Source organism: Neoarius graeffei, chromosome 20 (genome assembly GCF_027579695.1).
Source record: "Neoarius graeffei isolate fNeoGra1 chromosome 20, fNeoGra1.pri, whole genome shotgun sequence".
Taxonomy (NCBI): Eukaryota; Metazoa; Chordata; class Actinopteri; order Siluriformes; family Ariidae; genus Neoarius; species Neoarius graeffei.
In genome coordinates this window covers 10,062,981-10,083,870 of record NC_083588.1, presented here as the reverse complement: position 1 = coordinate 10,083,870, position 20,890 = coordinate 10,062,981, and the positions used below count along the sequence as shown (strand labels likewise).

The window sequence follows — 20,890 nt, the reverse complement described above, 5'->3', positions numbered from 1 at the left end:
ATAGATCTAGCTAAAGTCCGTTGCAAGCTAGTTTTTTTTTTTTTGCTGATATTTTTCGAGATTGATTGAGATACATTGCTTCCAGAGTCCGAGATGAAAACATTCAAAATGGCGAAACGAGTCAGAATTATGATAATCAATAATTGATACACCCAAAATTATAATACTAATCCTTACCGCATGAGGCCCATGGTAAAACCAGACTTCCAGGAGGGGCTGCCGTCTGCCTCCCAAGCCGGCCGAGAGCGCTCCTCGTCGGGCACGGCCAGGCGGGCGAATGCCCTGGTCCGTCCGCCCTGTCTAAAAAAAAAAAAATGGTACAACTCCGAGTGAAGGTATCATTGCGCTGTCGAAGCGCGCAGAAGGTGTTAGTACGCCTGTCATTATAGTGCGGACTTTCCATAGCATAGAAAATCGCTACGTTTCAATTTGTGTAACTGAACTTTGTTTCATGTCACTGGTCATATAAACCTATGTAGACAGGAAAAACGCGGAAGAGTTTGGTCGCATCTAACTACAGCCCCAAAAAATACCATTGGCCATGCTGAGCCTAGCTACATTGCTAACAGGAGTGACAGCGCGTCTGACTGACTGGGAGGTCACAATCAGGGCTTTGAACCAGAATTTTTTTCCTATTGGTTCGTTCCGAACAGAAACGGAATTTTAACGTTTCCGGTTTTGGGTTCCACCGTTAAATAGACGTTCCCGAACCGGTTAGAACAAAAAAATTTCGTTCCCGGAACGGTTAATTACGTTCCCTGTCAGCTGTTTAACAAATGGCTATAAAGTTATGTCTCTGTCTCATCCAGCTTAAGCCAAATGTAGGCTAATTCTATTACAACCTTCATTAAATAAGACAAGAAATAATTCAAAACAATTATTATTTCAAATGTTGGCGATTTGGATTCTCAGTATGTCTTCCCATCTACACAAACAGAAAAAGTGCCAAAAATGAAAGAGAATTCGTTTAGTGTGTTACCAAAGGCGAGTCAGGCCCTATGCATTGATAGGCTAACAGAGGTTAACGTCATTTAATGTTCGCGAGCCTCTCATTAACGTGGACAAATATATTGATATCGTGTTTGAAATTGACGTTTTTGAATAACGATAGACTGCAATATTTACCTCTTATTTAAGATGTGGAGACGTGATAGTAGTCCACCCTCCCGCTCTCTCCATTCAGTCAGCGAACGTCACACAGGAAGTGAACCCCAGCGGGTCATAGAAACTTGCGCAGGAGAAGAATGACTTTTTTATTTGTAGGCTACGGAAACTTTGAGGAACGAAATAAAAACCGGTATTAACTGGTTACCATTATTTTTAATAAGCGTTTCTGTTCCGGAACATAAAAAATAAAGTTTCTGGTTTCGTTTCTGTTCCATGTGAAATAGAAAAAGTTCCCGGTTTTCGTTCCTTGAACTGGTTCAAAGCCCTGGTCACAATACACCATGATGTTCAATGTACGTTAAACACTCTAAAAACGAAACAATTTTCTTGTCATCCAAGACACAAAAACTATTTTCTCGCATTCGTCATCATCACGATTCACACTTCTCCATATTCATCTACCCGCTTGTGCTGTACCTGAAAGTTTTAGTGACGTATGATCACGTGACAGCGGCTCTTCCGGTTGTAAAATATGCATATCGGAGCTCGAGCAGAAATGCCATATAATCATCACGAATATAACGATTTTGCTGAATTTAATAGATCATTTTGTATTTGTTGATGCAATTATTTCATATTTTTAATGGAAAGAAACTGATATAGCGTGCATTTATGTTTCATGTCCCATGTCCTTTAAATATTTCAAAAGACTTTTTGAAGAAATCATATGCAACTAATGAGGGCATAGGGAGAAAAGGTCAGTCACCCTAAAATTTTATTTAATATATGAACATTTTGATAATTAATAAAACTTAAGTTTAATGTGAATTTAGTTTGTTTTTGTTGATCATGAATTATAACCATACCCTTGAATGTAGAATGTGATTTTTTATCTTGAATTCAAACAATACTCCTATTGATTTGAAACATATTTTCATGTAAATGTATAAAAAAGGCAACAGATATATATTTTATCTACTACAGCTCAGATTGCACGACAAGTGGTTTGTAAGGTCTTATTTTTCAAAATTTTCCGGGGGGGCATCTTGAAGCCCCCCCCATTGGCTTCGGGCGCCATCTAGTTTTCTGCTTTTTTTTTTTTTTTTTGATGACCACCCACTCTCATCCCTGATTACATTTCCTGTGATTGTAGCAGTTTAAATGTGATGGTTTTCTGTTTTTTTTTTTTTTTTTTTTAAAAACAAACAAGTAATAATAATTTTTTTTTTTCTTCATAACTTTGTCTAGATGTGTTCACGCCGACTCCTGACAATCTACTTGTGAATCTGAAAGAGAGCCAGGAGGTACAGGTTTCATTTTTGTGTGTGTGTGTGGGGGGGGAAGACATCCACCTGTTTGTTTCATGTGGCTTGGAGTAACGGTTTCTGTGTGTTCTTGGTTTATTTATGAATTTTAGAGTGCTTGTTTGTTCTGCATCACTGTATACAGCTCTTTCGGTACGTGTTTGTGTGTGTGTAGCTGGTGAAGGACTTGTTGAACGCGCTGCCCAAGATGTTCTGTCACACACGGGAGACCCACAGTGCCCTAGGGCCGGCGCTGCAAGCAGCATATAAACTAATGACACCCACCGGGGGTCGCGTGTCCGTGTTCCAGACGCAGTTGCCCACCATCGGCACAGGACTGCTCCAGTCACGAGAGGACCCCAACCAGAGGTCCAGCTCCAAGGTATACACACCAAAGAACTTCAAGAACCAGGGTGTTGTGTGGTTTTTTTTTTTCTTCTTCTACAAATCTGTCCTATGGATGAAACTAACGACCTGTGTGTGTGTGTGTATGATGTGGACAGGGCGTACAGCACCTTGGTCCTGCTACAGACTTCTACAAGAAGCTGGCTCTGGATTGTTCGGGTCAGCAGATCGGGGTCGACCTGTTCCTTTTGAGCTCTCAATATGCAGATCTGGCCTCATTAGGTACACACACAGTAGTGCGGTGTTCCCGTGTGTGTATATACAGATGTGTGATTTTACTAGATTAAGCGGATCAACTCAACCGATAATAAATCTCCTGGTTTTTTTTTTTTGGTTAAAGCCTGCATGTCGAAGTTTTCAGCTGGCAGCATTTTCTACTACCCAGCGTTCCATCACGTCCACACCCCGGCTCTGAGGGTGAAGCTGCAGAAGGACCTGCAGCGATACCTCACCCGGAAGATTGGCTTCGAGGCTGTAATGAGGATCAGGTGCACCAAAGGTACACGAGTTTCACCATAGATCTGTGAATAACCGAATGATGTAGCGAGAGGGGAGCAGGTCTGACTGGTCACATCCGTCGTTTATTTACCGAAAAAGCCGTTCAGCCTGTTACGTCTGCATCGCTGGAACAGAATGAAACGCGTTCGCCCGGCCCTGGGTGCGTTCAAATTTTTCATCGCTTGACTTTTTGAAACTCGTCGACGCAAAATATCCGAAGGCGATCAGATCGGGCACAGCGGCGTTTCGATACTTTTGCTCTAATCAAGAAATCCAGACCCAAATCTACATCTTGTTCCGTGTCATTTCCTTGTTACGTTTTAATACTGTGGAATACTCGCACGACAAGTTAGTTTGTCGTTGCATACAGTGTCTTCGACATTTATTGGCACCCCTTGTAGAGATTGGGGGGGGGTCCAACCTTGAATTGAAGGACTTGTTTAGAGAAAATCAAATCCCTCATCAAGAACCATTTTTAACAAAAACACCTGCCACTATTATTGGCACTCCTGCATTTAAGACTTCGCACAACCTCCCTTTGCCAGCAAATATTTAAGCCGTTCCTTGAAATCGAGTCGTACGTGAGCGGAAGCCACGTACGACAAGATTGAGTGGAATAACTGCTTGTATTCTATCCACGTTCACTGGATTTTGAGAAACGGAGCATTTTTATTTTTTGCAAGTTCGATAAATATTTTTTTTTTATATATACGAAACGTCCGACCAAATCGTTTCTGCTTAGAATGTAAACAAACCGGCGAAATGACAGTCGCAATTTGTGAAATACAAAAAGAATAATTCCTGAAAAACAAAAAGCTGCTTTCTGACTATTGGACGCTTTTTTTTTTAATTTTGTATTTTTTGGGGTCTTGTTTTCGAGTAGTTATTTCATCCTCGGTTGGTTCAGCAACACACTCCGCCATTTTGTTTTTCTCTCCTCACGGCGTATGAGCCGAAAGCCTTGTCGTAGAGTAGCCAATCGGAGCACGCGATTGCTCATATCCAACGAATGTGGATGGAATAAAAACATGTTCCTTCACCAACATGATCTCCGTTTATGCTGATACCTCATGGTTTTCTTTCTCTGATTGGCTGACAGGAATGTCCATCCACACGTTCCATGGCAACTTCTTTGTGCGCTCCACTGATCTGCTGTCTCTGGCGAACGTCAACCCAGACTCGGGCTTCGCCGTCCAAGTGTCGATAGACGAGAGCTTGGCCGATACATCTCTCGCATGCTTCCAGGCTGCTCTTCTCTACACGTCCAGTAAAGGTATAGTGTGTGTGCATGCACGTGTGTCTTTTTTGAGAAGTATTACTGAACTCGACCCCTTGGCTGAGTGAATCCACTGTAACTTCATCGATGCTGCTGTCTTCTGAAATCATCTAGACGTGACGTGGCTGCCATATTGGACCAGATTGTACCAAGTTGGATTTTTAATCATCACATTTGCTGGCTAGCTTGTCCTACTTTTTTTTTTTTTGGAGTATGTTGGCGATCTAAAAGTACCAAGCAAAGTAATGCCGCTTTTCCACTACCAACGCGGCTGAGTTGGGCTGAGCCGTGCCGTGCTGAGTTAGGCTGAGTCGAGCTGAGTGGGGCTGTTGGAGTTGCATTTCGACTACAACCGTGCTGGCTGGAAGTGGGTGGACAACATTGGGTGGAGTTAGCGAAAGTGGGTGGACGTCACGTGATGTCGTTAGGCGGCGCAAACAGTGACATCGGTGAGCTTTTAAGCGGTAGTCTTACGACCCGGATAGTAAGCAATAAACATGGAGTCGTTAGTGTTGCTGGTCTTGGTTCTGTGGCTTGTTGTCACCGACAACGCCAACAGATACTGGCAAGAGCGTATAGATGAGGCGAGGCACATAAGGCTTCAGAAATTCTCGTAATTCTTCTTCCGGGTTTACGGTGTTTACAGATCCCAGCGTGCTCGCGGGGCGTGTGTGGGCATGTGAGGACACTCCTCCTCACCAATCAGTGCACAGGGGAGTGTCTGCTCACGCCCCTAGCCCCACTCGGCTCGGTTTGGCTCGCTTCAGCCCCACTCCAAAACCGTGCGAGTTTTAGGGGCTAAGCAGGGCTGAAGCGAGCTGAGTCGTGCTGCTCTGAGGTAGTCGAAACGCGAGCCGTGTCGGGCTGAAGTGAGCTGAAAAAAGGTAGTGGAAAAGGGCCATAACAGTCTGATGATGTAAGAAATAAGCACTGGAGGAGAGAGTTTCGTACTTGGTGAAAAAAATGAAGAATATTGGGTAAAGTATTGAATAAGACGATGGTTGCAGTAAATCAAGTCAAGAACTTTCCATGTCGTGTGTGTGTGTGTGGTTGACAGGCAAACGGCGAATCCGAGTGCACACCCTGTGTCTGCCTGTGGTGAACCAACTCAGCGATGTGTTTGCAGGAGCTGATGTTCAAGCCATTACCTGCCTGCTAGCCAACATGGGTATATATATACACACACAGAGACACATACCCTGTCCACACTAGGGATTTTGTACCGATACGAAACTACTTTCGTACCGCAACACCTGTCCACACTAGCAACTATACCGGTACTGTAGCAGTATAACTGTATCGGTACGAAACCCACAAATGTATGGGTTTCGTACCTGTACAGTATCAGTACTGTAGCGCTTCGCTGTAGTGTGGACAGATGAAGCGGTTCTGTATCGATACAAATATAATGCGCATGCGCAAAGTCACACACCTCAATCGATGCCTTCGCTGAATAAAATAGTGAAGAACGGAGATTCGTTTGTTTCTTTCTTTCTCAACTGCCTCGTGCGTTTTATACGATTCGACTGAATAAATGACCACCAGAACTACAGACTGTACACTGACAACAAAAAGCACACACACGTTGTTTCATCCGTACGGAAGCCGCGAGAGGCCCTTCATATAATCTTTTTTTTTATTCACCTTGTTATCCCGAGATAACGACATAATTAATTCAGGATCTCGAGAAAACAACATGGCTAATTCGAGATCTCAAGAAAACAAAACAATTATTCCGTGATCTCGAGAAAACAAAACAATTATTTCATGATCTCAAGTAAACAGCTGAGAAATGGTTCATTCACGTGCGCCAAGAGACTTGTGATATGCTGACTTTGGGGCTATTTCTCATTCTGTATAGACGTAACTTTGGTCATTAGAATGTCTGGAATAATCGATCACCTAATAAGGCAATATTTTGATCAGGGGTTGACACAGGGAGAGATTGCATTAAGTCTTTTAATAAGGGATCATTTCAAAATTAGTCCGCGGCACCTCCGCAGAAGACTGGCCCGGCTTCGTCTCTACCGACGGAGATACAGCGATCCAGCTGAGATCATGAAATAATTGTTTTGTTTTCTCGAGATCTCGAAATAACGGATGCCATATATTCTCGGAAGGAAGTTACTCGGTCACCACGGAAACATTTCGCGTACGCGCATTTCAACTACCGTGAAAGAAAACCGCAAACATTTCTCGCTAGTGTGGACAGATGCACTAAACTGTACCGGTATACTTTGTATCGATACAGTTATACCACTTTCGTACCGGTATAAGTGTGAACACAGCAACACACACACCAAAAAGTGCATGTTTAGCGCTGCCATGTTTTCTTTTCCAACTTTAAACGTCTCACTGAAGCCCTCTGTCTGTCTCTGCAGCTGTAGACCGCTCTCTCTCCTGCAGCGTTTCGGATGCCCGGGACGCCCTGCTGAATGCGGTCGTGGACTCGTTAGAGTCGTATCGCTCCAATATCTCCAACGTGCAGCAAACTGGTGTCATTGCCCCCTCCTGCCTGCGCCTTTTCCCTCTGTACACACTCGCTCTGCTCAAACAGGTGCAAAGCTCAGACACACACTATACTGACAATTTCAGTATTAAAACAATCAGAGAGAGGCTTTGGGGTGCGCGGACTCTCTGGAGACACAATTTTAGTTCAGAAAATAAGTTCCAGGAACTTTTAACGTTGGCGACAAGTTCAAATACATTTGTGCCTTTTTTTTTTTTCTTCTTCTTTCTCTCTCCCCCCTCCAACAAAGGTGTATGTTGGCTATATTTGAGTCCGTGGATTCAGTGATTTTGATTTCGAAGGTGTTTTTTTTTTTTTTTCTGTAATCGTGTCTAAAAGTAGTTCCAGCTTCAAAGCAAAATCGCAGGTTTACCATGACTTAAACCATGTGGTGATATGAGTCGATGTACATGTATAATTTTGTTCCAAGCAGAAAGCGCTACGGACGGGGACGAGCACGCGGCTGGATGAGCGTGTGTTCGCGATGTGCGAGTTTAAGAGTCAGCCACTAAAGCAGATCATGCATATGATCCATCCCGACCTGTACCGCATCGATAATCTCACCGAACAGGTAACACACACTAGATGTACACGCTGACTCTCAGAAGTGACTGGGGGATCAAAACAAAAATGGAAACTCCATTTGAGGTGTAGAATTGTCATGGGAATTAACGTACACCATTTCTCAAGTATCTATACTAAGTAACTTTAAAAACGCACAATGGAATTCAACACGATATCACCTTTAGATCCATGCATATATTTGAAATTTATGATATTGTATGTAATGCACACACATCTTGAAACATCGATAAAGGACATTTATTGTCAAACTCAAGAATTAATTCACAATAAAAAAATTCAAAGTGACAGTTGGTCCATGTTCGGACCGTCATGCTGGAGATTCTGGGTCTGTGTCGTCCAGGGGTCTCAGCAGCAGTGACTGAGGGCGTCAGGAATCTGTCACGGAGGTGAGCTAGCCTGATGTGCTGATCCTGAACTGGCGTCGTGACTCGAGGCTGACCAGGGCGTGGACGATCCCTGGTGCTCCCTGTCTGTCTGTAACGCTGGCTCAAACAGGAAATGGTCGAATGATGAACACCGAAGTGCCGGGCGACCTCTGTCTGTGTACTTCCGGCACGCAACTTCACGTTGATTTTGGCTTAGGCATGGCATCTTCAATAATGACAATTTTCCCATCATTTCCCCCGGGTATTTATAGGCAAGATTGTGTGTGTACAGTGTATGCAGAATTTGTTTGAAAATTAAAGCCTGTCCATGTCATTGACTACCCGAGTCATATTGTACGTTATTGAGTACAACTCCCTTAAATTCTGATTTGAGCACAGATTTGGAACTTATTCGGGCGGAACGAAGTTATTTTTCCATTGTGATGCATTTCTTTTCTTCTTGAGATAAACTCAGCACGAATTCAGCAAGTTTTATCAATGTGCGTTTTTAAAGTTACTTAGTGTAGTTTCTGCTCGGAAAGTTTTATCCCTGCTGCTCATAGTGTGTGCTTGTGCACTGTAGGGGGCGCTGCAGCTGAACGAGCGGGTGATTCCTCAGCCTCCGGTGCTGCAGCTCTCAGCTGAGAAGCTCACCAGAGAGGGAGCCTTCGTCTTGGACTGTGGCAGCGTGAGTGCAATTCTAGAAACTATTCTACACAGCTCTCCTGGATCTGCACACTGCGAGTCTGTTCAACATGCTTGTCCAACTCAACACCTCCACGCTATTCGACATAACGATCCAAGCCCATGTTCCTCCACGTTATTCTACACAAAACCACACTAATTTACACGAGACCAGACTTATCCAAACTCTTCTTTATAATGACCCTGTACGCCTCCGTACTGTTCTACATTACTGCGTGACCCCGTACACCTCCGTACTGTTCTACATTACTGCTCGACCCCGTACACCTCCGTACTGTTCTACATTACTGCTCGACCCCGTACACCTCCGTACTGTTCTACATTACTGCGCGACCCCGTACACCTCCGTACTGTTCTACATTACTGCTCGACCCCGTACACCTCCGTACTGTTCTACATTACTGCGCGACCCCGTACACCTCCGTACTGTTCTACATTACTGCTCGACCCCGTACGCCTCCGTACTGTTCTACATTACTGCTCGACCCCGTACACCTCCGTACTGTTCTACATTACTGCTCGACCCCGTACGCCTCCGTACTGTTCTACATTACTGCGTGACCCCGTACGCCTCCGTACTGTTCTACATTACTGCGCGACCCCGTACACTTCCGTACTGTTCTACGTTACTGCGCGACCCCGTACACCTCCGTACTGTTCTACATTACTGCTCGACCCCGTACACCTCCGTACTGTTCTACATTACTGCTCGACCCCGTACACCTCCGTACTGTTCTACATTACTGCGTGACCCCGTACACCTCCGTACTGTTCTACATTACTGCTCGACCCCGTACACCTCCGTACTGTTCTACATTACTGCGTGACCCCGTACACCTCCGTACTGTTCTACATTACTGCTCGACCCCGTACACCTCCGTACTGTTCTACATTACTGCGCGACCCCGTACACCTCCGTACTGTTCTACATTACTGCTCGACCCCGTACACCTCCGTACTGTTCTACATTACTGCTCGACCCCGTACACCTCCGTACTGTTCTACATTACTGCTCGACCCCGTACACCTCCGTACTGTTCTACATTACTGCTCGACCCCGTACACCTCCGTACTGTTCTACATTACTGCGTGACCCCGTACACCTCCGTACTGTTCTACATTACTGCTCGACCCCGTACACCTCCGTACTGTTCTACATTACTGCGCGACCCCGTACACCTCCGTACTGTTCTACATTACTGCTCGACCCCGTACACCTCCGTACTGTTCTACATTACTGCTCGACCCCGTACACCTCCGTACTGTTCTACATTACTGCTCGACCCCGTACACCTCCGTACTGTTCTACATTACTGCTCGACCCCGTACACCTCCGTACTGTTCTACATTACTGCGTGACCCCGTACACCTCCGTACTGTTCTACATTACTGCTCGACCCCGTACACCTCCGTACTGTTCTACATTACTGCTCGACCCCGTACACCTCCGTACTGTTCTACATTACTGCTCGACCCCGTACACCTCCGTACTGTTCTACATTACTGCTCGACCCCGTACACCTCCGTACTGTTCTACATTACTGCTCGACCCCGTACGCCTCCGTACTGTTCTACATTACTGTGTGACCCCGTACACCTCCTCACTGTTCTACATTACTGCTCGACCCCGTACACCTCCGTACTGTTCTACATTACTGCTCGACCCCGTACACCTCCGTACTGTTCTACATTACTGCTCGACCCCGTACGCCTCCGTACTGTTCTACATTACTGTGTGACCCCGTACACCTCCTCACTGTTCTACATTACTGCTCGACCCCGTACGCCTCCGTACTGTTCTACATTACTGCGCGACCCCGTACACCTCCTCACTGTTCTACATTACTGCTCGACCCCGTACACCTCCTCACTGTTCTACATTACTGCTCGACCCCGTACACCTCCGTACTGTTCTACATTACTGCTCGACCCCGTACACCTCCGTACTGTTCTACATTACTGCTCGACCCCGTACACCTCCGTACTGTTCTACATTACTGCTCGACCCCGTACACCTCTGTACTGTTCTACATTACTGCGTGACCCCGTACACCTCCGTACTGTTCTACATTACTGCTCGACCCCGTACACCTCCGTACTGTTCTACATTACTGCTCGACCCCGTACGCCTCCGTACTGTTCTACATTACTGCGCGACCCCGTACACCTCCTCACTGTTCTACATTACTGCTCGACCCCGTACACCTCCGTACTGTTCTACATTACTGCTCGACCCCGTACACCTCCGTACTGTTCTACATTACTGTGTGACCCCGTACGCCTCCGCACTGTTCTACATTACTGCGCGACCCCGTACACCTCCTCACTGTTCTACATTACTGCTCGACCCCGTACACCTCCGTACTGTTCTACATTACTGCTCGACCCCGTACGCCTCCGTACTGTTCTACATTACTGCGCGACCCCGTACACCTCCGTACTGTTCTACATTACTGTGTGACCCCGTACGCCTCCGCACTGTTCTACATTACTGCGCGACCCCGTACACCTCCTCACTGTTCTACATTACTGCTCGACCCCGTACACCTCCGTACTGTTCTACATTACTGCTCGACCCCGTACACCTCCGTACTGTTCTACATTACTGCGTGACCCCGTACGCCTCCGCACTGTTCTACATTACTGCGCGACCCCGTACACCTCCTCACTGTTCTACATTACTGCTCGACCCCGTACACCTCCGTACTGTTCTACATTACTGCGTGACCCCGTACACCTCCGTACTGTTCTACATTACTGCTCGACCCCGTACACCTCTGTACTGTTCTACATTACTGCGTGACCCCGTACACCTCCGTACTGTTCTACATTACTGCTCGACCCCGTACACCTCCGTACTGTTCTACATTACTGCTCGACCCCGTACGCCTCCGTACTGTTCTACATTACTGTGTGACCCCGTACACCTCCTCACTGTTCTACATTACTGCTCGACCCCGTACACCTCCGTACTGTTCTACATTACTGCTCGACCCCGTACACCTCCGTACTGTTCTACATTACTGCTCGACCCCGTACGCCTCCGTACTGTTCTACATTACTGTGTGACCCCGTACACCTCCTCACTGTTCTACATTACTGCTCGACCCCGTACGCCTCCGTACTGTTCTACATTACTGCTCGACCCCGTACACCTCCTCACTGTTCTACATTACTGCTCGACCCCGTACACCTCCGTACTGTTCTACATTACTGCTCGACCCCGTACACCTCCGTACTGTTCTACATTACTGCTCGACCCCGTACACCTCCGTACTGTTCTACATTACTGCTCGACCCCGTACACCTCTGTACTGTTCTACATTACTGCGTGACCCCGTACACCTCCGTACTGTTCTACATTACTGCTCGACCCCGTACACCTCCGTACTGTTCTACATTACTGCTCGACCCCGTACGCCTCCGTACTGTTCTACATTACTGCGCGACCCCGTACACCTCCTCACTGTTCTACATTACTGCTCGACCCCGTACACCTCCGTACTGTTCTACATTACTGCTCGACCCCGTACACCTCCGTACTGTTCTACATTACTGTGTGACCCCGTACGCCTCCGCACTGTTCTACATTACTGCGCGACCCCGTACACCTCCTCACTGTTCTACATTACTGCTCGACCCCGTACACCTCCGTACTGTTCTACATTACTGCTCGACCCCGTACGCCTCCGTACTGTTCTACATTACTGCGCGACCCCGTACACCTCCGTACTGTTCTACATTACTGTGTGACCCCGTACGCCTCCGCACTGTTCTACATTACTGCGCGACCCCGTACACCTCCTCACTGTTCTACATTACTGCTCGACCCCGTACACCTCCGTACTGTTCTACATTACTGCGTGACCCCGTACGCCTCCGTACTGTTCTACATTACTGCGCGACCCCGTACACCTCCGTACTGATCTACATTACTGCGCGACCCCGTACACCTCCGTACTGTTCTACATTACTGCGCGACCCCGTACACCTCCTCACTGTTCTACATTACTGCTCGACCCCGTACACCTCCGTACTGTTCTACATTACTGCTCGACCCCGTACCCCTCCGTACTGTTCTACATTACTGTGTGACCCCGTACGCCTCCGCACTGTTCTACATTACTGCGCGACCCCGTACACCTCACTGTTCTACATTACTGCTCGACCCCGTACACCTCCGTACTGTTCTACATTACTGCGTGACCCCGTACGCCTCCGTACTGTTCTACATTACTGCGCGACCCCGTACACCTCCGTACTGATCTACATTACTGCGCGACCCCGTACACCTCCGTACTGTTCTACATTACTGCGCGACCCCGTACACTTCCGTACTGTTCTACGTTACTGCGCGACCCCGTACACCTCCGTACTGTTCTATTGTATGACACAACTCCACACTATTCTTCAGTTACTGTACAACCATCCAACTCCACACGATTGTACACTACTACACAACTGCACACTATTCTACATTATATCCCTCATCAAAAAGTTCCCGTGCAGCCGCGATTGGCCACGGATGGCTCGCGTGACAAACAGTTCCACCATTGATGAAGCAATGTAGCTTGCAGGGCTTTGAACCAGAATTTTTTTCCTATTGGTTCTTTCCGAACAGAAACGGAATTTTAACGTTTCCGGTTTTGGGTTCCACCATTAAATAGACCTTCCCGAACCGGTTAGAACAAAAAAATTTCGTTCCCGGAACGGTTAATTACGTTCCCTGTCAGCGGTTTAACAAATGGCTATAAAATTATGTCTCGGTCTCATCCAGCTTAAGCCAAATGTAGGCTAATTCTATTACAACCTTCATTAAATAAGACAAGAAATAATTCAAAACAATTATTATTTCAAATGTTGGCGATTTGGATTCTCAGTATGTCTTCCCATCTACTCAAACAGAAAAAGTGCCAAAAATGAAAGAGAATTCGTTTAGTGTGTTACCAAAGGCGAGTCAGGCCCTATGCATTGATAGGCTAATAGAGGTTAACGTCATTTAATGTTCGTGAGCCTCTCATTAACGTGGACAAATATATTGATATCGCGTTTGAAATTGACGTTTTTGAATAACGATAGACTGCAATATTTACCTCTTATTTAAGATGTGGAGACGTGATAGTAGTCCACCCTCCTGCTCTCTCCATTCAGTCAGCGAACGTCACACAGGAAGTGAACCCCAGCGGGTCATAGAAACTTGCGCAGGAGAAGAATGACTTTTTTATTTGTAGGCTACGGAAACTTTGAGGAACGAAATAAAAACCGGTATTAACCGGTTACCATTATTTTTAATAAGCGTTTCTGTTCCGGAACATAAAAAATAATAAAGTTTCTGGTTTCGTTTCTGTTCCATGTGAAATAGAAAAAGTTCCCGGTTTTCGTTCCTTGAACCGGTTCAAAGCCCTGGTAGCTTGTGATGTTAAAAATAAAAAAAAAATGGATATGGTGTGAGTCAGTCATGGTATATCGTGGATATACCATGAACTGTCATCATTTCAAGCTTTCCAGCTGACTCAGGTCACAGCTGTGGCTCCATAAGCATTTCCGTGTGTGTCGATCAACGTATCATGATCATGCCTCGTGAGGCAAGTGATCTCGTGGGACATTGCATACTTGAAGGACGAAGGTCGCTCTGATGTACCCAACAAACATGGCTGCCTCCAGTGGAAATTATTATTATTATTATTATTTTTTTTTTTGACGAGGGGATATAAATCAAATATACCAGGCTTCAGGGCTGTGCCCCTCACAAAATAGTCCTACGTCGGTCACCTCAGAGAATCCATAACTTCAACCGGAGCCTCTCCGTGCAGGGCGTATTGGATTCTTATTACACACCTCCACGCTGTTCTACACAATTCTAGATAGCACCGCACTGTTGGGCACATCAGTACGTCTCCTTAATAACTTAAGTCTTCTGTACAATACTCTAGTGCAATATCACATGTCCTGATGTGCAATATTACAATATCACCTTGTCACTTTAACTACAATGTCACTCTAATCATATTGTCACTTCAATTTTATCCACGCTTCATTTTATTTATTTGCCATATTTTATCTGCTGCTTTTTTTTTTTTTTTTTTTTTACTTTATTACTGGCAGCAGGCCTGCCATTGTACATAATACGCTGTTTGTTTGTTTTTTGCCCACCCACTTTTGTGATTTTACGTATTCGCTTGCTCTTATTTTAATGTACCGCTCTTCGCCCTTCTAATTGCCCTTCGGGGATAAATAAAGTTTTGTCTGATTCTGTACATAACTCGACACGATTCCATCCACCCACACTATTCCGTGTACAGTGACCTTCGATAACTCCAGACGTTCTCGGCGCTATTCTGTATGATTTGACACTTCACACTATGTAGCGTGACACAAGTTTATGTACTTCCACTATTCTACACGACCCAAGCTATTCCACCTCTCATTTGTTCTACATGACTAAACACCCCGTGACTGCAACCCGATCGACATCCACACTATTCTTTATCGCTGCGTACATGTCCGTAGTATACAAGTTGAAGATGGTGAATTTTTATGTGGGGGGGAGCAATCACTGTGGTTAAGAAAAGACGATTGAAATTCACTCTGAAGTGAAATAAATGAGTCCAGGTCTTTCTATGCGAGCAATATGGTCGATTGAGTACCTGATGCTGACTCTTTGATGATTGTCCTGTAGGTGATGTATCTGTGGTTGGGGAGGAACTGTAACGAGGTCTTCGTTCGAGACGTCCTGGGCTTCCCTGACTACACGTCCATACCAGCCAGCTTGGTGAGTGAGTGTGTCTGTCTGACTATCTGGAGAGAATGGTACAGGATGTGTTTTTGTGAGACAGATGATGAACTTGGATACCCAACATATATAAATGGTTCCTGGTTGGAGGAAATGAGATGTTCTCTGCAGAAGACAAAGAAAAGTTCCATTTGGTCATGTCTTTGATAAATCTGAAGATGGACAGTCATATATTGGTCGAAGATAATTGGGCTTGACGGCACGCCGCTGCGCTGATGAACCGAACAGCATGTTTTTGTTTGGCCTTGAAAGACGTTAGTGTTTACATTAAACTTGTGTCGATTCAAGAATAAATAACGTTTATAGAATAGAATAAATCTTATTGTCCACCGTTGTGGACAACAGTTGTCCACCGCCTTTTTGTGCAACGTTGTGATGAGCATTTAACATTGTGTAATGCAGTATGCCAAACTCACGGGCGACGCCATTTTTTTTTTTTTTAAATTAAGTGGTCTTTGTCACCAGTCCGTGTGTTTTGTTGTCGTTTCCAGCTCGCTCACTCGCTCTTGGTTCAATCAGCTCGAAACTCATGATTCCCACCGAAAGGTCGAATCGCTCGTGTTGACTTAATTTTCCAATAAAATCAGCTCAACGCTTTGCTGTCTGTTGCCCATAAAAGATCAGATCACTGAGGAAGATTGCGTGTCCTTCCTAAAAATAAGTCATGCAGGGATGTGATTTTTTCCGCGAATTCGCGGAATTCCGCTTTTTTCACCTCAAAATTTGAAAAAAAAAAAATTTTTTTCCGATTTTTCGCTCAAAAATCCGTATTCGTATCCTATTCGTTCCGACTTTCAGTAATTCCGTCATTGAGATGAAACGAGGTACGTGATTGGCCCATCGCTCTGTAACAACCAATGAACGCGCTTGTTAGATAGCTGTACGTAAGCTCGCTTCAAACAAAGAGTTGAAAGATGGCAGCCTCCGTGATCGAGCGTAAAGATGCAAATCGAGTTAAAGAAATGGACAGAATAGTGAAAAACAAGTTCCTCTGGGAATGGTTGGAGAAAGAGGTTGCTACAGACGTTGGACATGAGACTGTGAGACATTTGTTCAGCGATTTTGTTCTTTGGGGAGAGGGCAGAGGTCTCTGGCTGTCAAGTTTGGGGATGCTGGGACCTTCCCTGCCCGAGCTACGAGCGTCCAAAGTCGGGCTGGAGCCCGGGATAGAAACGAAACCTAAGCGGAGTGCCGCGGCTCGCCTCGGGGCGAATTACGTCCCGAGGCGCGGGGCTAGCGCGCCCTGCCCGTGCTGGTTCTTTGGGGTGGGCGGGTGTGAGAGTGTGTGTGTGTCAGAGTTGCATGTTGACCATTAAATTGGCTTGAATTTGTTAATCATGACAAGTTTTTTTTTCTTGTGTGTTTGCTTGCCATTTTAGTACAATTTTTAAGTCAGAAAACCCCAGAACCCAGGAGCTTCGGGGGGCTTCGCCCTCCCTTGTCCCCCCACCAGGCCGCTGCCCTGGACCAGCTGGGGGCCTGCGGCCCCCAGACCCCTGGCTAAAATTTTCAGATAATTTCACCAGCCCCAAATCACATCCCTGGTCATGCTCCAGAGAATTTTTTTTTTTTTTCCCATGGAGAAAAAATGAGAAGGTGTATCAAGATCAGTAATACTGTGGTTTTTTTTTTTTTCCTTTTTTTCCCGAAGAGAATTAACACAAGTTTGAGCCTTTAATACATGGCGCATTTGAGCACCACCGTCATTAGTCGTCCTCGGTGTCCACAATTTAAAGTGAACATGCCTGCTAAATTCTGGCTTTTTGGTTCAAACCCAAAGGATGGACCAATTTCATTGATGTCTGTCTTTTTAGCCTTTAAGGTGCATAATTGGTGATCTACAAGAAGCCTTTATCTGTAATTCTTACCCTGATACTCAATTCGAAATCTTTTGATTTTTGGCTTTGTGGTTGATTAATTTTTGATTGAGGGGTTCCCCCCGATGAATGGAAAATTTAAACCAGTGGAAAATGATTAGTGATTTGTGACCAGGGCAACGGACAGAAATGGAAATTTTTTTTCAAACACTTTTTTTTTTAAAGACATTTACAAAATTGAACCAGTTTTCAATTCCGATCTTGATGATCTTTGATAGATTACACAACACTATGACAACTACTTGAAAAAATGGCCCGTCATTGCAAATATAATTTAAATATCAGTTTAAAAAAAAACTTGGAAAAAAATAACTGACAGGCAAAGATGCGTGTTGATGTGTGTGTTTGCGAACAGACTGAAATCCCTGAGCTGGAGACTGCGGCTTCGGAGAGAACCAGAGCGTTTGTGTCCTGGCTTCAGGAATCCAGAGGATTTTGTGCCGCCTTCTACGTGCTCAAGTACGACTGCTGCTCTCTTTCTTTTTCCATTCTGTGTTCCTCTGTTCTTTGTGCCAGTAGCATTTCAAGTGCTTTTCATTCTCACACACTCGTAACTCTCTCTCTCTCCCAGTGGTTGTCTTTGTATAAAACAAAAAATAATTTGTAATCAAAGATAAGATGATCATGGACAAACATCAGGCACATGAAAGTCAGATGATCGAGTCGCCTGTAAGTTCCTGTGAGCTATATTCCTTTCTGTTTAGTTGAAATTAGTCGATCACGGCAAAAATTTAAGCCCAGCCTGACTGTTATGATGGTTACGCTTTCGACATCTACAGAGCAGCGTCACACACTCGGAGAAGGTGCCTGTTCACTGTCTTCGACGTCCGTGACGATTGGCTAGTGTCTCTCCAATTTGCAGTGGTGAAAGTAAAGCCTGCCTTCTCTTCCAGAGAGCACAGCCAGTTTAGTTTTCGTGGACGTCCAGCCACAAACGGCTGTGGTATCGCTGGGATTCAAACTCGCAATCGGCTGACCTAAAAGCTTTTTTTTTTTGTGTGTGTGTGTGTGTATGTCGTGCGGATCACGAGTCCAAAACTGGCAATTTCTGTTTGTGGTGGAGCACTGTTCATATTTGATGGCCTGGTTATTCTGAAAACCAAACCGGCCTCTGATGACTCCACCCTTTTAAGCGATTTATAAAAATCGGGCTTCAACCACTGAGGGGGGGAATAGCTTGCTGATCTGTGTACTTGATTCATCTGCGTTTCTAGTTCTCCACTGTGAACACGCAGTTCGTGAGGGGAAATGCCTTTCAACATGTCAAACTCTTTCTTTTTCTCTCTGTTCAGAGACGACGCTTCGGCAAAGAGCAGTTTCTTCCCGCACCTGGTCGAGGACCGTTCCGAATCCGCCTTCTCCTACTACGAGTTCCTGCTCCACATCCAACAACAGCTGTCCAAATAGAACCGAGCCCGGTCTTGACACCACCACGGACCCCGGTCCGGCAGGACGCCGCCCCACCGTCCCGCCATGACACAAACCCTTCCCACCTGCCACTGGCCAGTCACAGCCTGTGGTGCCTCAAAGAGGGTGGGGCTGAAGACCATTGTGGGAAAACAAAGAAAGCAGCAAAACGAACACGTGACCTTGCGTAAACTGTGCTCGCAAGAAAGACCTTCTACCCTTTACACACACACACACACTCTCTGAACTGAGTTGTCTTTCCTCCCTTGAAATGTTTAGCCTCCTTTATATCACGTAAACAGAGTCTCTATATCCGTGTCCTTTTTTTTTTTTTTTTTTAAATAACGTTTGCTCAGAGAACCCTGTGATTTAATTTCTCTCGCTGTTAATAACACCGCCGTTTTTCTTTTCTCATCGCTTAACGCTCTTTCCTCACAACGTAACACACTGATAACACTGCTGATCCGATGTTATCGTTCCCTTCACTCGTCTATAGTTTCTCCATCTTTCTCACTGTATTCCTCCTTTCATTCATGTCCCCTAATTATTTTTTTAATCACAAGTGTGGGTGTAGTTTTTAACGCCGAGCACTAGTCCAAGTTTATCCCATCTCCTAGCAGCAAGAGGTGGAGCGATGGCAGAGCCCAAACACGCACACGTCCAGAGTAAGACGCACCTCTGAGATGCCTGGATCTGTGCTGTTTCTGAAGCTGAGATCATCCCTCTCTGTTTTCTTGGGGAATCATGCGGTAAAGCCTCGTTCTCCACTTTATAACTCTGGAGAAAAGAATATTTTATGTGCGATAATTTATGATGAGCTTATTGAATAAAATGAAAGCCTATTCCTCCTCGTGTGTGGTGTCGCGTTTCATCTGATGTAGAGTTTGTGCTCCTTTCAAACTGTCGCTTTTTAATGTACCATGCAACCTGTTGAATTGCCTTCCTCAAAAGGGTTGCAAATGGGAGCTTGTCCAAGTTCCCAAGGGCCTAAGTTCAATCCCTAACACCCTAACCCTCTAACCCCTACAATCATGGCTGCCCTAAGTGAATACAGAGCTGGAGAATATATTTTTTTTTTTTTCCAGGCTCCCATGATGTGCTACATATGCCCCTTTTCCACCAAAGCAGTTCCAGGGCTGGTTCGGAGCCAGTGCTTAGTTTGGAACCGGGTTTTCTGTTTCCACTGACAAAGAACTGGCTCTGGGGCCGGAAAAAAACGCTTACGTCAGCGGGGGGGGGGGGGAGTTGTTAAGACCAACAACAATAACAAGACCGCGAAAGATCGCCATTTTTAAGCGACGAGAAGCAGCAGCTGTACAAACGAAGTCATCCATTATTATTATTATTGTTGCTGCTGCTTCTTCCGTGTTGTTTTTGCTTCGATATTCACGCCGAGGTTTATGCAAATGTAGCGACGTAACTGACGTATACAACGGCGTAATGACGTGGCTTCCCTTAGCACCGCGAGCTATGGAAAAGCAAATTGGTTCTCAGCTGGCTCACAAGTTGAACGAGTTGTGAACCAGCACCGGCCCCGAACCAGCCCTGGAACTGATTTGGTGGAAAAGGGGTAATAGAGCTGGGGATCCTCGGACCCTGGAAACATCGGAATAACCCCCTTCAAATTTAGCCTAAGTAAGGTCATTAATGCGACCTTTTAAGAGGAGTCTTTATGAAATGTGTTTTGTACCAAAATGGGTTGGCAAGTTTAGAACAGAATACGGGAAAGTTTTTTTTTTTTTTTCCTCCCCCAAGCCTCTGTGCAAAAGCTACAACCAAGTACATCCTTGTAGACAAAGATTTAACACAAAAACCTTGTCGGTGGATGAGGGTTCAGTGAGACCAAAGCCAACAATGTAATGCGCTTTTGTGTATTAAACTTGTGTAAGACTTCAAAATCTCAATGTACTTTTCTGCATTAATGCTCCATCACAAGTTACCTTTGCCAAGGGCACTGACGCCACCCCAAACCAAGACGGACCTTGGCTTTTCAACTTGTTGCTGGTCACGTTCTGGATGGTTCTTTTCCTTTATGTCTTTGGTCCAGAGCCCACGGCGT

The 20,890-nt window shown here is 45.5% G+C and overlaps 1 protein-coding gene across 4 annotated transcripts in view; it reads left to right on the top strand.

The window, feature by feature from the left end:
* sec24b (SEC24 homolog B, COPII coat complex component) overlaps positions 1-19,679 on the top strand; it is a 72,247-nt gene extending 52,568 nt beyond the window's left edge. For all 4 annotated transcript variants that reach the window (XM_060901204.1, XM_060901202.1, XM_060901201.1 and 1 more), the window contains 12 exons: positions 2,356-2,411; positions 2,587-2,793; positions 2,915-3,038; positions 3,157-3,315; positions 4,414-4,587; positions 5,648-5,758; positions 6,972-7,147; positions 7,533-7,670; positions 8,633-8,737; positions 15,434-15,526; positions 17,780-17,883; positions 18,717-19,679. In XM_060901204.1, the coding sequence (XP_060757187.1) occupies positions 2,356-2,411; positions 2,587-2,793; positions 2,915-3,038; positions 3,157-3,315; positions 4,414-4,587; positions 5,648-5,758; positions 6,972-7,147; positions 7,533-7,670; positions 8,633-8,737; positions 15,434-15,526; positions 17,780-17,883; positions 18,717-18,831 (1,562 nt within the window). In that variant the 3' untranslated portion in view covers positions 18,832-19,679. The remainder of the gene's footprint in view (positions 1-2,355; positions 2,412-2,586; positions 2,794-2,914; positions 3,039-3,156; positions 3,316-4,413; positions 4,588-5,647; positions 5,759-6,971; positions 7,148-7,532; positions 7,671-8,632; positions 8,738-15,433; positions 15,527-17,779; positions 17,884-18,716) is intronic.
* The last annotated feature ends 1,211 nt before the right edge of the window (positions 19,680-20,890 follow it).